The 20818-nt window shown below is 47.8% G+C and overlaps 1 protein-coding gene across 1 annotated transcript; it reads right to left on the minus strand.

Moving 5' to 3' along the window:
* Positions 1-7264: 7264 nt before the first annotated feature.
* Positions 7265-18832, minus strand: LOC125531536 (uncharacterized). Its single transcript, XM_087520117.1, has 6 exons — positions 18704-18832; positions 18273-18496; positions 17319-17433; positions 16675-16789; positions 16405-16599; positions 7265-8265 (listed from the first exon to the last, which is right to left on the minus strand). The coding sequence occupies exons 1-6, from the start codon at positions 18830-18832 to the stop codon at positions 7280-7282; spliced, it is 1764 nt and encodes a 587-aa protein (XP_087376243.1). The 3' UTR covers positions 7265-7279.
* Between the last annotated feature and the right edge of the window lie 1986 nt (positions 18833-20818).

Below are 20818 nucleotides of genomic sequence, written 5' to 3' on the forward strand. Positions count from 1 at the left end.
TAATGACTCTCTTTTTCAACTTAATTGTGGCATTTCATTCTGTTATCGACTAATGGTTGACACTGGAGAAGCATTGAAAGCTCCTTCCATAGATTCCAAAGCCCTGTTTGCTATTATCAGAATATTCTGACTCCCTTGTTGTCTTATTGATCTGACCAACCGCAATAACAACATTGCCATTCGGGGTTACGCGAGTCGGAGTATTAAATAAATGGAATATTCCAGCAGGAGCAACCAAACCATCTTCTCGTTGTCCTTCCATTCTTCTGACCAATAAAATAGCTCTTGGTCATAAGAATCCAGCCGGAGTTCGAAATCGGAGATAAGAATTGAATCGATTTCAGGCACTTCCCTCAAGCCGAAACTGGAACAGGAAACTTGTAACTTCTAGCCGAGAAGGATAAGAGAGGTTTGTCTTGCTTTGTCTTATAGTGATTGTGTGCCAGGGGTCAGCGAAGAGATGGGACGCTATTGTCCCGGACTACTTGGACTAGTCTACTAGGACTCGGGGGAAGAGACTTGTTTGTGATAGGACGAGAGATCAAGTACAGTGTTCGGTTCAAACTAGGCAACCTCTTCGTTATAAGACCGAGAATAGTATATGCCCTGTCTCACCACTAGCTAGGGCCACCAGCATTAGGAAACTAAGGAAGAGTCGTATGGCTAAGGAATTCAGAGCTGATAGAGCTCTTGGGAAGAAGTCAGTATCCAGCTTTCTTTCATTGATAAGTTCCAAAACTTGTGCTCGATTAAGGTCGTCCTGGTTGGACTTTACCGACTTCAGAAACCAGATAATCATTGGTTGAGCCTCGCGTATATTATATGATGTCGTCCTGGAATTGAACTAGTGTTTAAGGTCGATCAAGTTCAAACAATTCGGCTCTGCAAGATCAATCAGATATCAAGTAAGAGATAGGCGCTTCCTATTAGTTATAGACTGCTTCTGTGACAAGTGGATCCCTTTAGGTTTAGTTGTTAATTGTACTATTCTCTTCAATAATTAGGTCTTCCGTATTCCTATTGGGGTCAGTGGTCTTCACCACTCACCGAGTCTGGATTTGTTTCATGGGTATTATTTGATGAGTGATCATCAATCTCTTCCATTGCTCCTATGTGCTGCTATACATACAAGGTACATGGGCCATGGGGCCTAACACACACTATACAGCCCAGCCCAATACTCAACACTCCCCCGGCTAAAGATATCTAACATGCCTATCTTGTTACAAATTGCTAAACCCTCACAAGGACCTACTCGTTTAGTAAAACAATCAGCTACCTGTTCACTATACTTAATGTTACCCCCTTCTTCGACCGAACAATCTCAATCCGAAGGAAGTATCGAAGAGGTCCAAGATCCTTTACCTCAAATGCTTCTCCCAGTCTTGCCTTCAAACATTTGATTTCTTCAACATCGTCTCCAGTAATCACAATATCATCCACATAGACCGCCAAAATGGTGATATGGATTCGTCTATGCCGGTACTGTATGATCTCCATTACACTGAGAGTAGCCCATACCACAAACAACTCTCCTAAACCTGTCCACGCCCGTGGCGACTGTTTCAAGCCATACAAAGATTTCTTGAGCCTACACACCTTCCCATCAGTCTGTTTGTTCCAAAACCTGGAGGAATGTCCATATGGATCTCTTCTTGTAAATAACTACCATGAAGAAAAGCATTCTTCACATCTAGCTGATGTAAAGGCCACCCAAAGTAAGTTGACTGTGCATGAGATTAAGGTTCTCACCGTGTCCATCTTCGCCACTGGTGCTTTGGTCTCATCATAGTCTATCTCCCGTCTTCCTATAACCTTTTGCAATTAGCCTTGCCTTCTATCTATCCACCTTACCCTCTGGAGTCTGTTTTACGGTGAACACCCATTTGCATCCAACTGCTCTTTTTCCTGCTGGGAGTGGAAGAAGATCCCACGTCTTGTTCTTCTGAAGTGCACCAAGCTCCTCCTTCATTGCGTCTTTCTTTCCACCGGGGATCCAGCTTTGCAGCCTTCCAATCCTTTGGAATAGACACTGATTGTAGAGATGCAATGAATGCTTTGTGTGCGGGTGAGACATAAGAGTTTGAAACTCAATTTGCAATGTCATTCTCATAGCCATATCGGACCGGAGGCTTTCCAGCATTAGTCCTAGTCTCTCTGCATAGTGCAAGTGGCAATTCCAAAGAAGTATTACCACCTGTCTCATTTTAACCTCCATCTTGCTCTTGTGGCTCCTCCTCGACTACCTCAGGTTGCTCTTGTGGTTCTTCATCCAAGACCACTAGCGGTACAAGAAGAAGGGGTCCTGGCTCGGGGGCGGGGGTATCTTACTTCTTTTCCTCTGCGTTCGTGACAAGCTAGTAGGCACTCTTGTGTGGGTTGGCTCATTCCCCTGGAAAACGAATATTAAGAAGATAGATACCATTCCATCGATACTAGATTCATTCTTTCTGCTCAAAAAGAACAAAGCCTCTATTGTGGGAAAAGTCTTTGAAACCCGAAGTTCTAAAATAGAAAATGGAATGAAGAAGGGGTGTGAGCTTATGGCCAACTATACTAGCTCCCCTAGAGGGATAATATAGCTCCTAAAGGATGATTGTTTATGGTATATTACCGTAATTGGAGAATTTGACCTGGTGCTGACTTGCTGCTGTTCTGAGAAGGGGACCATGCAAAGCTTGACAAGTTTTTTTTTATATTTATCGATCCAATATGTCTACAGATAGGCGCCTGCTGTGGCAGCAATTAATTAATCTCCGCCTTAGCATACAAGGACCATGGCTCACAGCGGGTAGTTACGGTGGTTTTGAGGAGACCCGCTCAAGGTCGCTGGTTCGGAGCTATTCCGAGATCTCAAGGAGTGCCAAGCTGCTGGTACCACCTACGACTGCAGCTGCTGGTACTTTATCTCTGTCGCTTTCAACTCCCACTCCTTCTCCCTTTGGTTTCTAGAGGAAGTGAGAAAGAATAATATATCTTGTGTAACTAATATTTCTTATCGAAAGGTTATAGTTCATAGATCATTTCTATAAGGACTATTTGAGCCATATCCGGTGCTTTGGACCTCTTTTAGCTGCTAGGTATCTACTGGGTTCAATCCCCACTTCCGCTTGAAATGAGTAAGTCAATCCTCTTGCTCGGCTGTGATACGAATACTATTCATACGCAGACCCGGATCCAAGATATGGGTCATAGACAGATAAGAATGGCTTCTGAGTTGCATTCATTGCACTCTGGAATGTGGGGCTCCTTGGCTGATGTGATGGAGCGGTATCAGCAGATACTTGCAAAGATCAAATCAAGCAGAAGAAACAAGGAAGTTAACTCAGCGCCATCGGCCACCTTAACACGAACAGCTTGGGACAGAGGTGTAATGCCTGACAGAGAATCAGCAATAGAATGCATTTTGCATGCATTTTTCATCGAGTGAAACTACTTGAATAAACTGGAAGTTTTAAACCAAGTACTCTTGACATCGCTACCCCCTGGGATGGAAAAAGAGGCTCAGGTTTTAGCCCTCCGTTTTACCCCGGAAGTCGTTGTTCGTCTTTCGATATGAGAGGATGGCAAGTGTCCGCAATGACTTAGCGACTTAGCCAATTGGTTACAGATTCTAGACTGATCGATCAGATCACATCATCTCGAGCAAAGAGCTGAGAGCAGAGAAGCGACATCACTTCGACACTCCTTCCTCTTTTCATTATGAAACCAATATCAAGCAAGATATGAAGAAGAGGGCGGCTCCCTGGATTGAACACATAAAGTAGTGCCAAGATCTCCTCTATGCGAGAGAGAAGTTCTCAGAAATGATGGAGCTGTTGGTTTCGGTCATTGTACGCTTGGTTGCTAAACCGCACCCTTTACAGCATCTCTAGGAAGAATTCATTCTGGTCCCAAAACTTATAAGAGATCTTGGTAGTGAATATGCAATGCTGAATTCCAATAAGTTGGTACTTCGCACAAGGAAGAAGCTCGTGTTAAAGATAGTTTCATCCAGACCGAACCCTACCTTAGCGTCTCATCCCCACCCACCAAGTCTTTATCCGCGGTGAAAGGAGTGGTTTAATTCGATGCAAGGTGCAAACGAGCTTTTCCAAAGATGGAGTCCTTTCAGAAATACATGTGCCAGAAGAAAGCAGATTCTTTTTCTATCATAAAATGAATCTGCTTTCTGATGGCCATTTCGGTCCATTGTGGGACCACGGCTTGCAAAGAAGGTATTTAGCGCAAAGAACTTCTTCCGCTTTTGGGGATTCCACTAATTGATAGAAGGAAGTGGATGCGGCAGGATTGGCCCCAATTGAATCACTAGTAGAAGAGATCCACGTGCAGAGACTGTTAGGGAGATGCAGATGGAGGGACGTTTGGATTGCTGCTAGAAGGGCTTACGACGAATAGATTGTTGGAATGGCTTTAAGTGAAAGGGAATCCGGCAGCTTATGTGAAAACTTCCCTTGTGGTTTAAAGTTCAAATAGATCAGGTGCCTATGTTGTTGATACACCGAAAGATACTAACGCTATGCTCCAATGCGGGATGAGGGCCAACGATTGTGATGAGTGGGGACCTTAGAGCTGAAAACCTACATACAGTGACCCTTATGGGCAGCGCCCTGGGCTGGCTATGTACGAGACATCAAACCGTCTCCCGGGTCCAAAGTTTCCATTTCCAGGCCTGATAGTCTTCAACTGAAAAAAGTAGGGCAGAGAACTAGTAAGAATTGTGCCTGCCATTCAATTCGTGACGTGGATGATCCGCCGACGGAATCGATTAGGTGAAACGGCTCTGCAAAGTTTGTTTGTTCATAAAGGCTGCATGCAGCCATGCAATTCGTACTGCATGGCGATATTACTCTACCACTCTATAAATGGTATATAGATATCTTCACTTCATCACAAAGAAATTGAGTACTAGCACGCATTGCTATGGATGCTGCAACCGCAAACAGGCTTTCTGCAATTGCTACCGAAACGGAGCAACTGAAAAATGAGATTGAAGGGCACCGTAGAGTGCTAAACAACCAGTTGAGAAGTGTTAGAACAATGGATCCTGCAAAGAAAGAAGCGCGCATTCGCGCTACCAGAGAGCGCATAGAGGGTTTGGAGGAGAGGCAGGAAGCGCTGCGGGTGGAGCAGCAAGTGCTCTTTATTCGTCTAGCATCTCGCTAGAATAGAAGAGTCCGTAGACTCTTTTTAGTTTTCTAAGGTTGGTTTAAATTCAATAAGTGTCTGGAGACATTTGTTTTCATGTCAGGTGTTCTTTGTCTTAGTTTGATTCCGATCTACTCCTATGCTAAGTGTCTTTGTTTGGTTTGATTTCTTGTGTTTGCATGTATGGGCTAGCCGTCAGTGTTCAGTGCTTATGTTAATATAATAATGCCAAAATGTGCTGCAAAATCATGTTCAAGTTGAAATAAGGCCGAAGGGCTAAGTGTACTACTGGAGATTATATATTCCAGCTCCGAAGTTTCCTTTTGAGCCCCCGTTCTACTATGGTTTGGATTCTAGTTGAAGCGTGCGACCATCTATTCAGATGAGGAGACCGAGTAAGAAACCACTAAGCGGAGAGCAAACAGATCAATCTCTATCTATGAGTTTCTCAACCAAGATCCACTATTCAACCAAGACCCGCTAACTAATACTTTTACACGAGCTTAGTTATTGGAAGTTGTAGCCGAGGAACTCTTATCCCTAGCCACAGTTGTTGCAGCACAAGGCTTTGTCGTGATTGGGTCATATGTCAGTACTCTCACATTCCCCGTGGTCTCCCTAGTATGCTGAGCTGAACTGAAGTGAAGTGAAGCTGCGGGCGATGATGGACTGATCCCATGCTATTCAGGCGCCTGACAACGCTGGCTCCGACGGTGATGAGTCTGACGGTGGCTCAGATGTTTCTCTTCCTGATCCTTCAAGGTCCCCCGTTCCTGACATCATCCAAAGGCCGTTGGCGCTCTCCCATCTGACAGTGCGGGCTCTGCATGTCGCCTATGGCAACACTACCCGAGTGGTCTATTGCATAGTGGATCCACGGGTACCCCGTCGCTGCTTCGTTTTTATCAACATCCGGTAAGCAGAACAGACAGAGAACTGTCCTGATTTCTCGTAATGCCAGGCCCAAAAGTCCTCCATCCGCATAGCAGCAAAAGTAGGCATTTCTTTGATACTTACTCACCTGTGGCTAGATTTACCACCATTCGAGTACTACTATCACGGGCTGCCTTGCACGGTCTTCTCGTTCATCAGATGGGCAGACGGCTTTCCTTAATGGGGAGTTGGATGAGGAAATTTACATGGAGCTGCCAGATCAAGAGTACCCGCGCATTCGCCTAACCCCAGGTTTTTTCGATCAAAATGAAGATTTTTTAGAAAATAAGCCCAAAAAGCATCTGACCTTGAAAAGAATCACCAGTTACTTGATCCATCCCTGCGGTAAGTGGGAACGAATGTGACAGCCGATGGTAGTAGGATTTCCACAGGTTGAGCTCCTTATCTTTTGACTTTTATAAGGATAGCCGAGTAGATGTACTAGAATGGGATGAATCGAGCACGAGAAATCACTAGGCACAGGGGAGCCGTAAGGAAGAGGAGTAATATCGTTATAAAGTTCACGAATTCGATTCATTTTGGAATCGATAAGTGAACACGGAATCTCGTCTTGTTCCCCTTGGTTCCAAGGGAAATAAAGGGGAAATCACTGATTCATTTGGAGCTGCTTTCTAACTGACTCATTGACATGAGAGATTGGATGCGATGCGCCAGTCACTCGTACTACAGCGGACAAAGGTCACCGGCAAACGACCGTTCCACAATGGAACCTGGCACTACTGTTTGCCCTAAGGGCCGACCCACCTTTTCAGAGAAATAGACACATGACATCACTATATTACGCATTTTCGAGATAAGAAAGTGGAGAATGCACTCTTCCTTTTTTTTACATTTTAAACTCATGTTCATGGTCTGTTTTATTCCCAATTGTTGCCTGTGTGAAAAGAAAGAAGAGAAATTGGGCCATGTTTCCCGAGAGAGACTGCCTTCTCTCAGGCCAGCAGTCTTATACTTATAGTCGACTGCTCTATGACGATCTGACCTCTTTCCTGGGCTCTGCTTGCTCGTCTACGCTCCGACCAATTCAGTCAAAATCGAAAAAATGATGTTTCCTTGAAAAAGTCTAAGAAATAGTAGTAGTCAAAAAGTGCACTTTTTCCATATATTTCGATTTATAGGGATCCCTATCTTTATCTCTATCCACAGAGATACCTATCTATATAGAGAGAGTTTTTTCTCAAAATTGATCTAGACTATCCTCTATCCGGATAGATATGTCCCTATGAGCGACTAGGCCGATCTTTTTTAATATGTTTTGGCCACGTCCGTTTCCGCTCCGAAGAGGAAGGTTTGGATCTTTCAATCTTATGTCGTGAGGGATGTGACCTATGTTAGGTCCATAAGATACCATAGCTTTTAGTGTTCTATGATTCACCTCCGAATAATGAGTAGGTAGTTCGATCCTTTTGATTCTTATCTTCCTAGTAAACGGGGATCCGGAGCAATAGGTCGAATTACTATATAAAGAAGACTTTTCTACAAAAGGACTTATTGTTCGAGTAGGAAGATTTCGGTTTTTCTCCTTCCCTCTTTTCAATAAGAAGAAGTATTTGAAATGAAACAAATTCCTCTTCATTCTGTTGTGCTCAGCGAAGGAACTGCCTAAGCATACTTTTGCGGATCCAAACTTCTTTGTTCTTTCAAAGTCTTCTTCTTGCATATAAGAACGCAACTTTTGCAATTCCTTGGATTTGAGTAGTAAGCGGCATCCCCTCTGAGTTGTGAGTAAGCGGAACCATTCTTTTTTTGTTCTTCTCCAGATTCTGGCCGGTAGGAATTTGCCTCTTCTTTTTCCAACTGATATGGCCGATAGGAATTTGCCTATGATTTTTCCAACTGATATGTCGATATAGAAAGATCTCCTTATTTCAAAACCGCGGGTTCTCCCGTCATTTTCTTTAAAAGATATTAGATCACCGTGGGAAACTTTCAAATGAGTAATGGTTACCAGTCCATTATTCAAACAAACCCTTCGATGACTTATCGGCTGCCTTGCTTGAGGAAGAGTGTCACTAAAATGGAGACGAACCGGAATCACGTCCGATCTTGTTTCTTGATTGAGTAAAAAGGGATATATGAAGTTTGTTCTCTTCCTCTGTGCATCTCCCTTATGGGTAAATCCCCATAATAAAGAGACAACTTTCGTGTAGTTTGTGATTTGATGTTACTGTTTAGATTTTCTCTCCGAGAAAGATTTCTTTTAATGGATCTCCTCTTGTTCCTCAATCTTCGGAGAATACGGCGTTGGATTAGAGAAAGTTCTCTGTTCCGAACATTTCCTGGAAGTAGACGACACATTTTAAATCTTAATGCTGGCATGGCATATTTCGTTGAATCAGTCTTTTTCGCCATATCGCGTATAAAGGGAATCGAACCCAACTCTTCCATGAACCCCCCACGAATGGCCCTCCCTTAATTCAATGAACTATGAGAATTCCTTTTTTCGTTTTTTTCTTTTCAGTTCTCATAAGTCCTTGATATACTAGCAGAAACTCAATACTTAACCGACTGCGTCACAGTGCTCAGGTAAAGTGGCAGTGGTTGAAAGTGAGCGGAAACGTCAGTGTTTTCTGTGCGTTACGATAGTAGTGGTGAAATAAAATCCAATTCAAATATCTCAACATAAAAGGAAAATCGTTTCACTTTGAAAGGAAAGCTAGCTATATGAGATCGAAATCACTCTATCTACGATATTCATTGCACCATGATTGAAGGACAATGAGGGGCAGGTTATATTCCCTTTCTTCTGATCGATTGAGGAATCGCTGATAATGACACCACGTCTGTAGCATCTACTGCTATTGCAAGGCCCGAAGCACGTGGGAGAATGTTCGTTTTTTCTAGATCGGATTAGTAAAAGCAAGCACGCGTGTGATGTGGCGGGGAAGCCTAAAAGAAGCCTTTGGGAGGCAGTGTGGTGACACCTGTTTGGCGCGTGGGAATTAACTAATCTAATGATATATTGGTAACTGCCTGTGGGTCCGCACACCACTCCTTATGTTTAGCTAAAAAGCCTTCCGGGTCGAATTTATTAAGAAATAATCAAAGATTAGAATGCCAATGTGAATTTAGGTTCAAAAGGATCAATAGCACATGACGAAGTTCAAGTGTCTTCTCTTCAAGAGAATAGAGCATAATTGTAGGATTATATGGATATCAGTGCTTTTATTCAATTCCCGAGACACTCTTCAACGATTGAGCAGATTCCCGAGGCAGTCTTAGTGCTATCGTCAGGGTCACCAGCCTACTGTACCCCTTATTCTGGCTTAGCCTTGCTTAAACAGAAGAGGCTTGGTTAGCATCCTTTCTATCAGGTGCTGTTCTTTGCTACCAACAATTCTTTAAGTACGCGGTGAAGTAAATAATAGTGCACTTGCTGACAGTAGAACCCCCAAGAAATATCACAGTATAGGCCGATATCTTTGTGCAATGTCATTTACAAGCTATGCTCCAAAGTCTTGGCAAATAGGCTGAGAGAAGTACTGGATGAGATCATTTCCGAGGACTTATTAAATAGGGGTGCTTTTTCTACGAATATAATCAATTCCATAATGCTATCCGCTTTGACGAAGCAAATCAGATGACGGGCGATCTACGCCTCGAAAAGGAGAAGAAGTGGTTCTCGATACTGAGCAAAAAGTCACTTTCGATGCAGAAAGTAGGAAACCAAGGAAGCAGGCATTGGCAAAGAGTGAATCTTTATCCGATCCTATAATGGCTCAATACGATCCAACAACGGTACTTCCAAAGGCTCCTCAGCTAAGAAAAATAATAGTTGTATTGGCAAGGCATGAAAGGGATTTTCTAATGCTATCCGAAGACGAATCGGAATACGGAACCGGAAGCCGTAGCCCAGAACCTTTAGCTTGAGCGGAAGGGGAGGAAACCGGCTATTCGAACTGGCGGGTGGGTGGATACCCTAGTGCTTATTGCTTTGTCGGAGCAGGGGTGGAGAGGGATTCATTAGTTTGACAACACAAGGGTGTCATGTGGAGAAGGAGAATTGAACTATTCTAGAGGTTTCTCGGTCATGTCTGCATGGTTCCCGAACCCGTAGGGTCTACACACTTAAGGTTCGGTGACGCTAGAGTTATTATGGGAAATAGTATGTGGTTACCGAAGGTAGTTCGGAGTCCCGGATGAGATCCCGGACGTCATGTGGAGTTCCAGAATGGTCCAGAGGTGAAGATCGGTATATTGGACGAAGGGTATTGGAGTCCGGAAGTGTTCCGGGGTACCAGGCTATGGCCAGCATGATCGAAAGGTGTTTCGGGAGCCCCGTCAAGTGTTGCAGGGCCTCATGGGCCAAGGGGAGGGGGCAAACCAGCCCACTAAGGGGCTGTGCTCCCCCACACCCTTTTCCCATGTTACTTGGAGGTGGGGTGCCTCCACCTGTCTTGGGAGGCAAGCCTCCACCTGCTTGGCTTGGGGGGCAAGTCTCCCTAGGGTTTCCCTAGGGAGATCCAATCTGTCCTAGCCCCCGCCCCCTAGGGGAAACTCTAGGGCGCCTCCCCCTTCTCCCCTTCCCCCTATATATAGTGAGGGGGTGGGAGGGCAGCCACACCCTTTGAGGGAGTCCTGGACTAATGGGTCCTCGGGCGTCCGGCCTGTTAGCCGTGGGCCGGACTGATGGGCTGTGAAGAACACGAAGACCGAAGACTGCCCCGTGTCCGGATGGGACTCTCCTTGGCATGGAGGGCAAGCTTGGCGATCAAATATGTAGATTCCTTTCTTTGTAACCGACCTTATGTAACCCTAGATCCTCCTGGTGTTTATATAAACCAGAGGGCTTAGTCCGGAGAGGGAGATATTCATTACCATAGCCACACAAGCTAGACCACTAGGGTTTAGCCATTACGATCTCGAGGTAGATCAACTCTTATAATACTCGTATTCATCAATATCAATCAAGCAGGACATAGGTTATTACCTCCATAGAGAGGGCCCGAACCTGGGTAAACATTGTGTCCCCTGTCTCCTGTTACCATCGACCTTAGACGCACAGTTCAGGACCCCCTACCCGAGATCCGCCGGTTTTGACACCGACATTGATGCTTTCATTGAGAGTTCCACTGTGCCGTCCTCAAAAGGTTTGATGGCCCCTTCGATCGTCAACAATGACGCCGTCCAAGGAGAAACCTTCCTCCCGGACAGATTTTCGTGTTCGGCGGCTTCACACTGTGGGCCAACTCGTTTGGCCATTTGGAGCAGATCGATAGCTATGCCCCTGGTCACCATATCAGATTTGGGAGCTTGAACTACGTCGCAGACATCCATGGAGATCTGATCTTTGCTGGATTCGAGACCGCGGCGATCGCTCCTGGTCACCTCGATGAACATGACCTATATCTGTCATCGGACCATATCCAGGAGATAGCTCCTGTAACTGCTCTGGCCTTAGATCCAGAGCATACGGCGCCATCTAAGGACTGGAGGTTCAACCCCTCCACGAAGGCCACAGATTCCCCGGCGTTGGAGCCGCACATGGACTTAAACTCACACAATATTCTTGGCACCGGAACCCCGGACTCGTCTCCAGATGTAAGTTCCGAACCATGTGAGTCCACGGATGCCGAACTTGATCGTTTATCGATCTTCGAGTTCAATGCCACAGACATCTTCTAGCAGTCACCCTTGGGCGACGTGCTAAGCTCATTAAAGAACCTGTCCTTGGCGGGGGACTCACAACCAAACTATATCCAGTTCAAACTAGAAGCTGATGATAGGGAATTTCGCTCCCCACCTGCCACCCACTTTATAGCCACCGTCGAAGACTTAACCGACATGCTCGATTACGGCTCTGATGACATCAAAGGTATGGACGACGATGCCGAAGAAGAAGAGGCCTAGGACCCACCGTTCACCAGACGCTGGACGACCACTTTCTCGTATGATGTGTACATGGTGGATGCACCAAAGGAGAATAGCAGCGATGACAAAGAAGACCCAGTTGAGGATAAACCTCCTGAGATACCATCGAAACACCGGCGTCAGCGGCGCCGCTCTAAGTCACGCCGCGGTAAAGATAGCAACACCGGCACAGGAGAAGATAACACTCCAAAAGGTGCCGAAGACAACGAAGACCCCGTTGACGCAGCTACCTAACAAGATGAACGGGAAGATGGGCATGTTAGCCCTAGTAGATAGGCCACACATGAGGACTCGGAGGACAGTAACTATCTTCCGCTCTCTGAGGATGAGGCGAGCCTCGGCACCGAGGATTTCATCGTGCCTGAGGAACCTCTTGAGCAGGAGCGCTTCAAGCGCTAGCTAATAGCCACTGCAAGGAGCCTGAAAAAGAAGTAGCTACAGCTTCAACTAACCAAGATCTGCTCAATGCTAAATGGACCGACGTCCTAGCAGCCGAAGAATACGGCCTCAAGCGCCCGGCCAAAAGCTACCCAAAACACAAATTACTACCTCAGTCCGACGACGAGGCGCCGGAACACATACCACCATCGCGCAATGCGGCTGACCGACCACCACGTGGACGGGACAAAGCGGCAACTCAAGCCGAACACCAGCCTGCCCCGCCTCATCGCAAAGGCAGAGGTAAATTAGCTCACAGTCATACATATGACCTTCGACATGACCTGAACAATAAAGCAGGATATACCCGATCGATTTACGGATCGCGAGGACATTCCTCGAAACATGATGATGCTACCTATTCGGATGTGACAAACCTAGTCACACCCAAGCCGACAACCGCAGACGGACTCCATCGGAGCTACGTCGCGACGCGGCCTGATATAGAGGCACCGCACACCCACTTTGCTTCACCGACGAAGTAATGGATCACAAATTCCCCGAAGGGTTCAAACCCGTTAACATTGAATCATACGACGGAACAACCGACCCTGCGGTATGGATCGAGGATTTTATTCTCCATATCCACATGGCTCGCGGAGATGACCTCCATTCTATCAAATACCTCCCATTAAAGCTTAAAGGGCTAGCTCGGCACTGGTTAAATAGCCTGCCTGAAAATTCTATCGTAGCTGGGAGGACTTGGAAGAAGCCTTCCTCGACAACCTCCAAGGTACATATGTCCGACCACCAGACGCCGATGATTTAAGCCACATAGTCCAATAACCTGGAGAGTCAGCCGGGAAATTTTGGACTAGGTTCCTAACCAAAAAGAACTAGATCGTCGACTGTCCGGATGCCGAAGCCCTAGCGGCCTTTAAACATAGCATCCGCGACGAATGGCTTGCCCGCCACCTCGGCTAAGAAAAGCCGAAATCTATGGCAGACCTCACGGCACTCATGACCCGCTTTTGCGCGGGTGAGGATAGTTGGTTGGCTCGTAGCAAAAACACAGCCAGCGAGGTAGGCCCCTCTGAGGTTAAGAACTGCAACGGCAAGCTCCAACGCAGCAAACACAAACGCCGAAGTAATGACGACAACACCGATGACACTGCTTTTAATGCCGGATTCAGCAGCTCCAAGTCCGGTCAGCGGAAAAAGCCATATAAAAGAAACAATCAGGGACCATCCATCATAGACCGCATACTCGACCGTCTGTACCAAATCCATGGCACCCCAGACAAACTAGCCAACCATACCAACAGAGATTGCTGGGTTTTTAAGCAAGCCGGCAAGTTAAATGCCGAAAACAAGAAAAGGATCATAGAGCAAGGACGATGACGAGGAGCCCCTGCAGCCAAACATAGGGGGACGGAAGAAGTTTCCCCCTAAGGTCAAAATGGTGAACATGATATATGCTACACACATCCCCAAGAGGGAGCGCAAGCGCGCACTCAGGGACGTCTATGCGATAGAGCCAGTCGCCCCAAAATTCAATCCATGGTCATCGTGCCCGATCACTTTTGATCGTCGGGATCATCCGACCAGTATTCGGCATGGCGGATCAGCCGCACTAGTCCTAGACCCAATCATTGATGGATTCCACCTGACGCGAGTCCTCATGGACGGTGGCAGTAGCCTCAATCTGCTCTATCAGGATACAGTGCGCAAAATGGGCATTAACCCATCACGGGTCAAGCCCACAAAGACTAACTTCAAAGGAGTCATACCGGGCATAGAGCCCTGTTGCACGGGCTCAATCACACTAGAGGTTGTCTTAGGATCTCCGGACAACTTCCAAAGTGAGGAGTTAATCTTCGACATTGTCCCCTTTCGCAGCGGCTATTATGCGCTGCTCGGACGAACCACATTCACCAGATTTAACGCAGTGCCACACTATGCTTATCTCAAGCTCAAGATGCCCAGCTCATGTGGCGTCATAACAATCAATGGAAATACGGAACGCTCCCTCCGTATGGAAGAGCACACAACTGCCTTAACAGCAGAAGTACAGAGGGCCTTCTCAAGTAAAACCTTCATTCGGTTGCCGAGCCCATGAACACCGTCAAGAGGATCCGAACTACCCTGCAGCAGGACAGCTCGGCTCGTCAGGAGCTCGACTAGCAATCCGGCCTCCTTCTCAGTCTCGATCAAGTGGTGACATTCACACCGCGCGTACGTAACTACACACTCAAAATTCCATGGGCATCGACGGAGGCATAGCTAGCTTGTGATCCACAGTATGGCTTAACCGACACTGGATACACACATACTTTCACTTTTATTAGTTTCCTTTTCAGGTTTCAATCCCACATGCCCCATCTGATGGCCTGATCATCGATACTCTTGAAGGACAAACACACCAAGGAGGCAAGAAGCACAGGCATATGGGGGACTTCTCTAGGTGGTTTCGTTAACGATCACTCTACCTGTTTTTCAGGACCCATGTGCAGCTCTCACTTGGTTAAGGCATAGTAACTAGCCTCATGCTTATTGCATTACTTGTATAAATGCGCTTTAACGCACCAATGAAATTATAATAAGAACAGTTTGCGACTCAAATTTTACGGCCCTAGCTTATCACTTGTTCTTCTTTTTCTTCATGTTTTGTCTTTTCTGGTAACTTTATCAGGTAGCACCCGTACACTTTGGTGCATTTGATGTTTTCCAGGGGCTTCATAGCACCCCACACTATGGCAACAAAAGTCCAAACACTTCTTATAAGTATAGTTCGGCACCCCGAATTTAGCATTATATGCATTGGCTCCGAATCATGTCTTTGGTCAATAGTTGGGTTGCCCGGATCCTGTGCTTGCTACCTTACGTTCCACTATATCGGCTAAGGTAGTAAAGGGAGAACTACTGTGATTGTGCCTTGGTTTATCGAAAGGAACAACTCAGTAGAGAAAGACGAAAACTTACTGTCATGATACGGCAAGAGCCGGTCAGCTGTTTGGAGGTTGCAAATAGTTGGAGATTTCTTCCGCATTACGCGAAGGATCGATACTTCCCGATCAAACGCTTATAGCACTCTAGTTCGGGTAATAGGGGACGTGCCCATGTTTTGATTGTCGAACTCCTATGGCTAAGTGAGGGCATTAAAGCCACATAGTCTGGTTGCCTGGTTCGTTGCGCTAAACAACTCCTTCAAGGACCATAAAATTGGGTCAAGATTGTTTAGAATCCATTCCGAACACCTCCGTACTACCTACATGGGGGCAGAAGCCGACGACCGGTTAACCCTCAGATTTCGTACAACACGGCTTCATAGGAGATAAAATTTAAAAACATAACAAGCATTATATTACAAACCCACTTTGTTCTATCATACAAGGCAGAAGGAACTTGAATATATTCATTCAGAGATCGTGTATTTCGCACATTGATCCGCAACAATGCGGGACCCCTCCAAGACATCGCCAAAGTATCGCTCGGGTGTGCGGTGCTCCTTGCCCTCAGGCGGCCCCTCGGTCGCCAACTTGATGACGTCCATCTTCGCCCACCAGACCTTGACATAGGAGAAGGCCAGACGCGCGCCTTCAATGCAGACGGACCACTTGATGACGTCCAGCCGAGGACAGGCATCAACCAGCCTCTTCACGAGGCCAAAGTAACTGCTGGGTATAGCTTCAGCTGGCCATAGCCGGATTGTTAAATCCTTCATGGCCAGTTCGGCCACCCTATGCAGCTCGACCAGCTGTTTTAGCTGATCGATGAAGGGCATCGGATGTTCCGGCACAAGATATTGTGACCAAAATAGCTTCTCCGTGGAGCCTCCTTCTTCGACTCGGAAGAACTCCGCGGCGTTGGTCACACTGTGTGGCAGATCAACAAAAGCCCCTGGAGAACTCCAAATCCGGGTCAGTAAAAGATATTTCCTCTTCACATTCTTGCTTTGCATATTGAATGCCTTACCCGTCGTTATCTTCCTGGCCTCCTGGATCTCCTGGAGGGCGCCCTGGGCTTCACTCCGAGCCGTGTCCGCACTCTTACAAGCCTTGGCGAGTTCGGCCTCTTGAGCTGACGCATTGTGCTCCAAGGTCTCGCACTTCCTCACCGCGTCCTGGAGCTCCTGTTGTACTTTGTTGACCCGGGCCTTGAGCCTCTTACGGGCGGCCTTCTCCTTGATAGCCTTCCCCTCGGCTTCGACAAGGGCCTCTCTCAGGTCCTCGACCTTGGTCATCGCTTCTGTACATATCATGGCACTTCGGTCAAATGCATGTCATTTTACTTTTTCTGAATACATAACGGGTTATCACATACCTTCTTTTTCTTGGAGCTGCCTCCTCACCTGGCCGAGCTCCTCCTCGGCCTGCTCCAGTCTCCGCTTCAGTTCGGAGACCTCAGCAGTATGTGAGGCTGCGGCCAACAGCGATGGCTGCGTATTCATATCAGACAATTTAGTTAGTTTCCTGCAATAAAGGATTGATCCTATATCCGGCTTTTCTTTCCGAACACCGGACAGTGTCTCAGGGGCTACTGTCTATATTGGGATTTTCTCTTCTTGCGCCGCTTACCTCAAAACCTGTCAGCAGGCTGCTGCAGGCTTCGGTTAGTCCACTCTTGGCGGGCTGAACCCTTTCAATTATCGTGCCCATAAGAACACGTTGCTCGTCCACAATGGAAGCACCTCATAGCGCTTCTAGCAGATTATTCGGTGCCCCTGGTTGGACAGGGGTCACCGGCGGAATAGGCATACCCTCTTCTTTCAAAGGAGATTGCGTGCCAGATTCTGGAGTCGTACCGGTCTCCGGAATGGAGTCCGGCTGAGGGCCGAACTGAATACGACCCTCCTCACCACCAGTCTCCATGGGGATCGGCTCCCCCTGGTGTCCGGCGATGGAGGCATCGCCTTTTGGCGCCTCCTAAGCCTCTCCCCGGCCTAGGAAAGTCCTTCGGGACAGCACCTCTGTGTCGTCCTTGGCCTTGGGGAAGTGAGCGGCCGGTGGTGACTCGCTGGCCATCGCCTGTGAATCCAATGAACCTCCTGACGAGGATCGCTGGGGGCGGTCATGGGCCGGACTGTAATAATGTAACCAATCATGTCAATACAACAAGGAGGATAGACTTGGTTTATGGGCAGATATGAGTCTTAGCACTTACGATGCAGCCCGAGGCTTAGTGCGGGGGCGTTGCTCCGGACTGCTTTCGACGTCCCATGCGGAGCTGCCCATGAGTGGGCCTTTCGCCTTCTTGGGCACCTCCACCTCCAGAATTGTGTAGGCCGCCCTCTTCTTCCTCCCCCATCAGGGGGAGAATCGCTTTCCTCCTCCTCCTCATTGTCGCCGTCTTCGGCGGCGGAGGAGCGGGTCTTGTTTTCGGACGTCGTGTACGAAGCGCCCTTGCGGTGGGGGCCACTCCGGACCCCCTTGGCCTTCCCCTGGGCCTTCTTCCCCGGCGCCTTATAGGGCACCGATTCCAGCATCTTCGCTAAACGCGGGATGACTGGTTCTTCAGGCAGCGGAGTTGGACACCGGATCTGCTTCGCCCTCTTCATCCAGTTTGGAAGAAGCAATGGTAATAACTGCTTAGATATCATCCTCGAAACAAGCAAGTAGGGGATGTGTTAAAGATAACATACCTCATTGGGGAGGTGGTTAATGTCATGCCTGCGGTCCGAATCTGTGGCCGACGGTATCTCGTTGCCCTTGAAGAGCAACTTCCAGGCATCTTAGTGAGTTGTTTCGAAGAGCCTCTCTAGGGTATGGTGCTTCTTCGGATTGAACTCCCATAGAGGGCGGCTTCGGCTCTGGCAGGGGAGGATCCGGCGCACCAACATCACTTGGATTATGTCGACGAGCTTGATGTCTTTGTCCACCATGCTTTGGATGTGCGTTTGCAGTGCTATCAGCTCGTCTTACGAACACCAGTTCGGGCTCTTCTCGAACCAGGAGGTGAGTCGCATGGGAGCGCCGGAGTTGAATTCGGCAGTCGTGGTCCAGGTGGCATCGCGGGGTTCTGTGATGTAGAACCATTGTTTTTGCCATTCCTTGCCGGTCTCCATGAAAGTGCCTTTTGGCCAGGAGACATTGGCCAGCTTGCTCACCATGGCGCCTCCGCACTCCGCCTGCTGGCCATCCACTACCTTCGCGTTCACATTGAAGATTTTGAGCCACAGAGCAAAGTGGAGCTGGATGCGGAGGAAGGCCTCACACACAACGATGAACACCGAGATATTGAGGAAGGAGTTCGCGGATAGGTCGTGGAAGTCTGTCCCGTAGTAGAACATCAGCCCGCGGACGAAAGGGTGGAGTGGAAACCCTAGCCCGTGGAGGAAATGGGGGATGAATACTGCCCTCTCGCTGGGCTTCGGTGTGGGGACGATTTGTCCCTTGGCTGGAAGGCGGTGGGCAATTTCCTTCGCCAGGTACCCGGCCGCCCTAAGCTCGGCAATGTCCTTCTCCCCGACGGAGGAGGCCATCCACTTGCCTTGACCTCCGGATCTGGACATGGTTGAGTGCTTGCTCGAGTGGGAAAAAGATGAGAACTTGGGTGCTGGAGCTCAAGAGTGGAAGGGCAGAGGACGAGAGAAGGCGTGGGAGAAGAAAGGGGATTCTTATCTCCTTATAAGGGCAGTGAATATTGAACGCCTCCCCACTCGCCTTAAAGTTCGCCTACTCCCAAGGGTTGTGTAAATGGCACGGTTGGGTTACCCACGCCCGTATTGATGAGAATCCCGCAATAAGGGGACATGATCTCTGCTTCGACAAGACGTTCCAATGGCAACCGCGTCTCAAAACATGGAGCAACAGGCGAAGACTGGTTCAAAATTATGACCGAGAAGACGTGATGTCATGTTGTAAAAAGTTGTCAATAGATTGGACTCGAGGATTATTATATTCTCTCTGCGGTTGTGTGTGTTGTGTGTGTTACAGGTCCGGACACGATCAATACGTCCTAAGACTATCTTGGAGTTCGGAAGGAGGAACCCGCCTTGCAATGCCGAAGACAGATCTATGCGCCGGATACCTTGTCATTGAAGCCAGGTTCAGGGCTACTGAGGGAGTCCTGGACTAAGGGGTCCTCGGGCGTCTGGCCTGTTAGCCGTGGGCCGGACTGATGGGCTGTGAAGAACACAAAGACCGAAGACTGGCCTGTGTCTGGATGGGACTCTCCTTGGCATGGAGGGCAAGCTTCGCGATCAAATATGTAGATTCCTTTCTTTGTAACCGACCTTATGTAACCCTAGATCCTCTTGGTGTTTATATAAACCAGAGGGCTTAGTCCGGAGAGGGAGATATTCATTACCATAGCCACACAAGCTAGACCTCCAGGGTTTAGCCATTACGATCTCGAGGTAGATCAACTCTTGTAATACTCGTATTCATCAATATCAATAAAAGCAGGACGTAGGGTATTACCTCCATAGAGAGGGCCCGAACCTGGGTAAACATCGTGCCCCCTGTCTCCTGTTACCATCGACCTTAGACGCACAGTTCGGGACCCATGTCGGTGTCAAAACCGGCGGATCTCGGGTAGGGGGTCCGGAACTGTGCGTCTAGGCCGGATGGTAACAGGAGTCAAGGGACACAAAGTTTTACCCAGGTTCGGGCCTTCTCGATGGAGGTAAAACCCTACGTCCTGCTTGATTAATATTGATGATATGGGTAGTACAAGAGTAGATCTACCACGAGATCAGAGAGGCTAAACCCTAGAAGCTAGCCTATGGTATGATTGTTGATGTGTATGGTGTCCTACGGACTAAAACCCTCCGGTTTATATAGACACCGGAGAGGGTTAGGGTTACATAGAGTCGGTTACAATGGTAGGAGATCTGAACATCCGTATCGCCAAGCTTGCCTTCCACGCCAAGGAAAGTCCCTTCCGGACATGGGACGGAGTCTTCAATCTTGTATCTTCATAGTCCAGGAGTCCGGCTGAAGGTACAGTTTGGCTATCCGAACACCCCCTAATCCAGGACTCCCTCAGTAGCCCCTGAACCAGGCTTCAATGACGACGAGTCCGACGCACAGTTTGTCTTCGGCATTGCAAGGCGGGTTCCTCCTCCAAGTACTTCATAGAAGATTTTGAACACAAAGATAGTGTCCGGCTCTGCAAAATAAATTTCCACATATTGCCATAGAGAGAATAATATTTACACAAATCTAATCTGCTGACGTATTCCGTAGCATGACACTCCATGGCCAAGCCTTTATCCGAGTCGTTTCATTATCCCACCTCAGCGCGTTATGCGAGGCGGTTTCCTTGGCATGTCTTGTCAAAGCAGAGATCGTGTCCCCTTATTCCGGGATTCTCATCAATACGGGCGTGGGTAACCCAACCGCTTCTAGGACTCCTAGATCATAGGCAAGTCCAAACGGACACGGAGAGGACGCTCGATATCCACCCTCTTTATAAAGGGACGAGGCCTTTCATTTTTTCCTCCCGTGCTCAATCGAATCCTTCC

The sequence above is a fragment of the Triticum urartu genome, chromosome 4A (assembly GCF_056163025.1).
Source record: "Triticum urartu cultivar PI428250 chromosome 4A, HENAU_Tu73, whole genome shotgun sequence".
Classification (NCBI taxonomy): domain Eukaryota; kingdom Viridiplantae; phylum Streptophyta; class Magnoliopsida; order Poales; family Poaceae; genus Triticum; species Triticum urartu.

Coding starts and splice junctions, on each gene's coding strand:
- LOC125531536 (XM_087520117.1), bottom strand. CDS start 18,832: ATGGCCTCCTCCGTCGGGGAGAAGGACATTGCCGAGCTTAGGGCGGCC. Junction 17,434..18,272: donor AAGAGCCCGAACTGGTGTTC/GTAAGACGAGCT, acceptor ACATTATTACAG/TCCGGCCCATGACCGCCCCC. Junction 16,600..16,674: donor GCAGCTCCAAGAAAAAGAAG/GTATGTGATAAC, acceptor TGATATGTACAG/AAGCGATGACCAAGGTCGAG.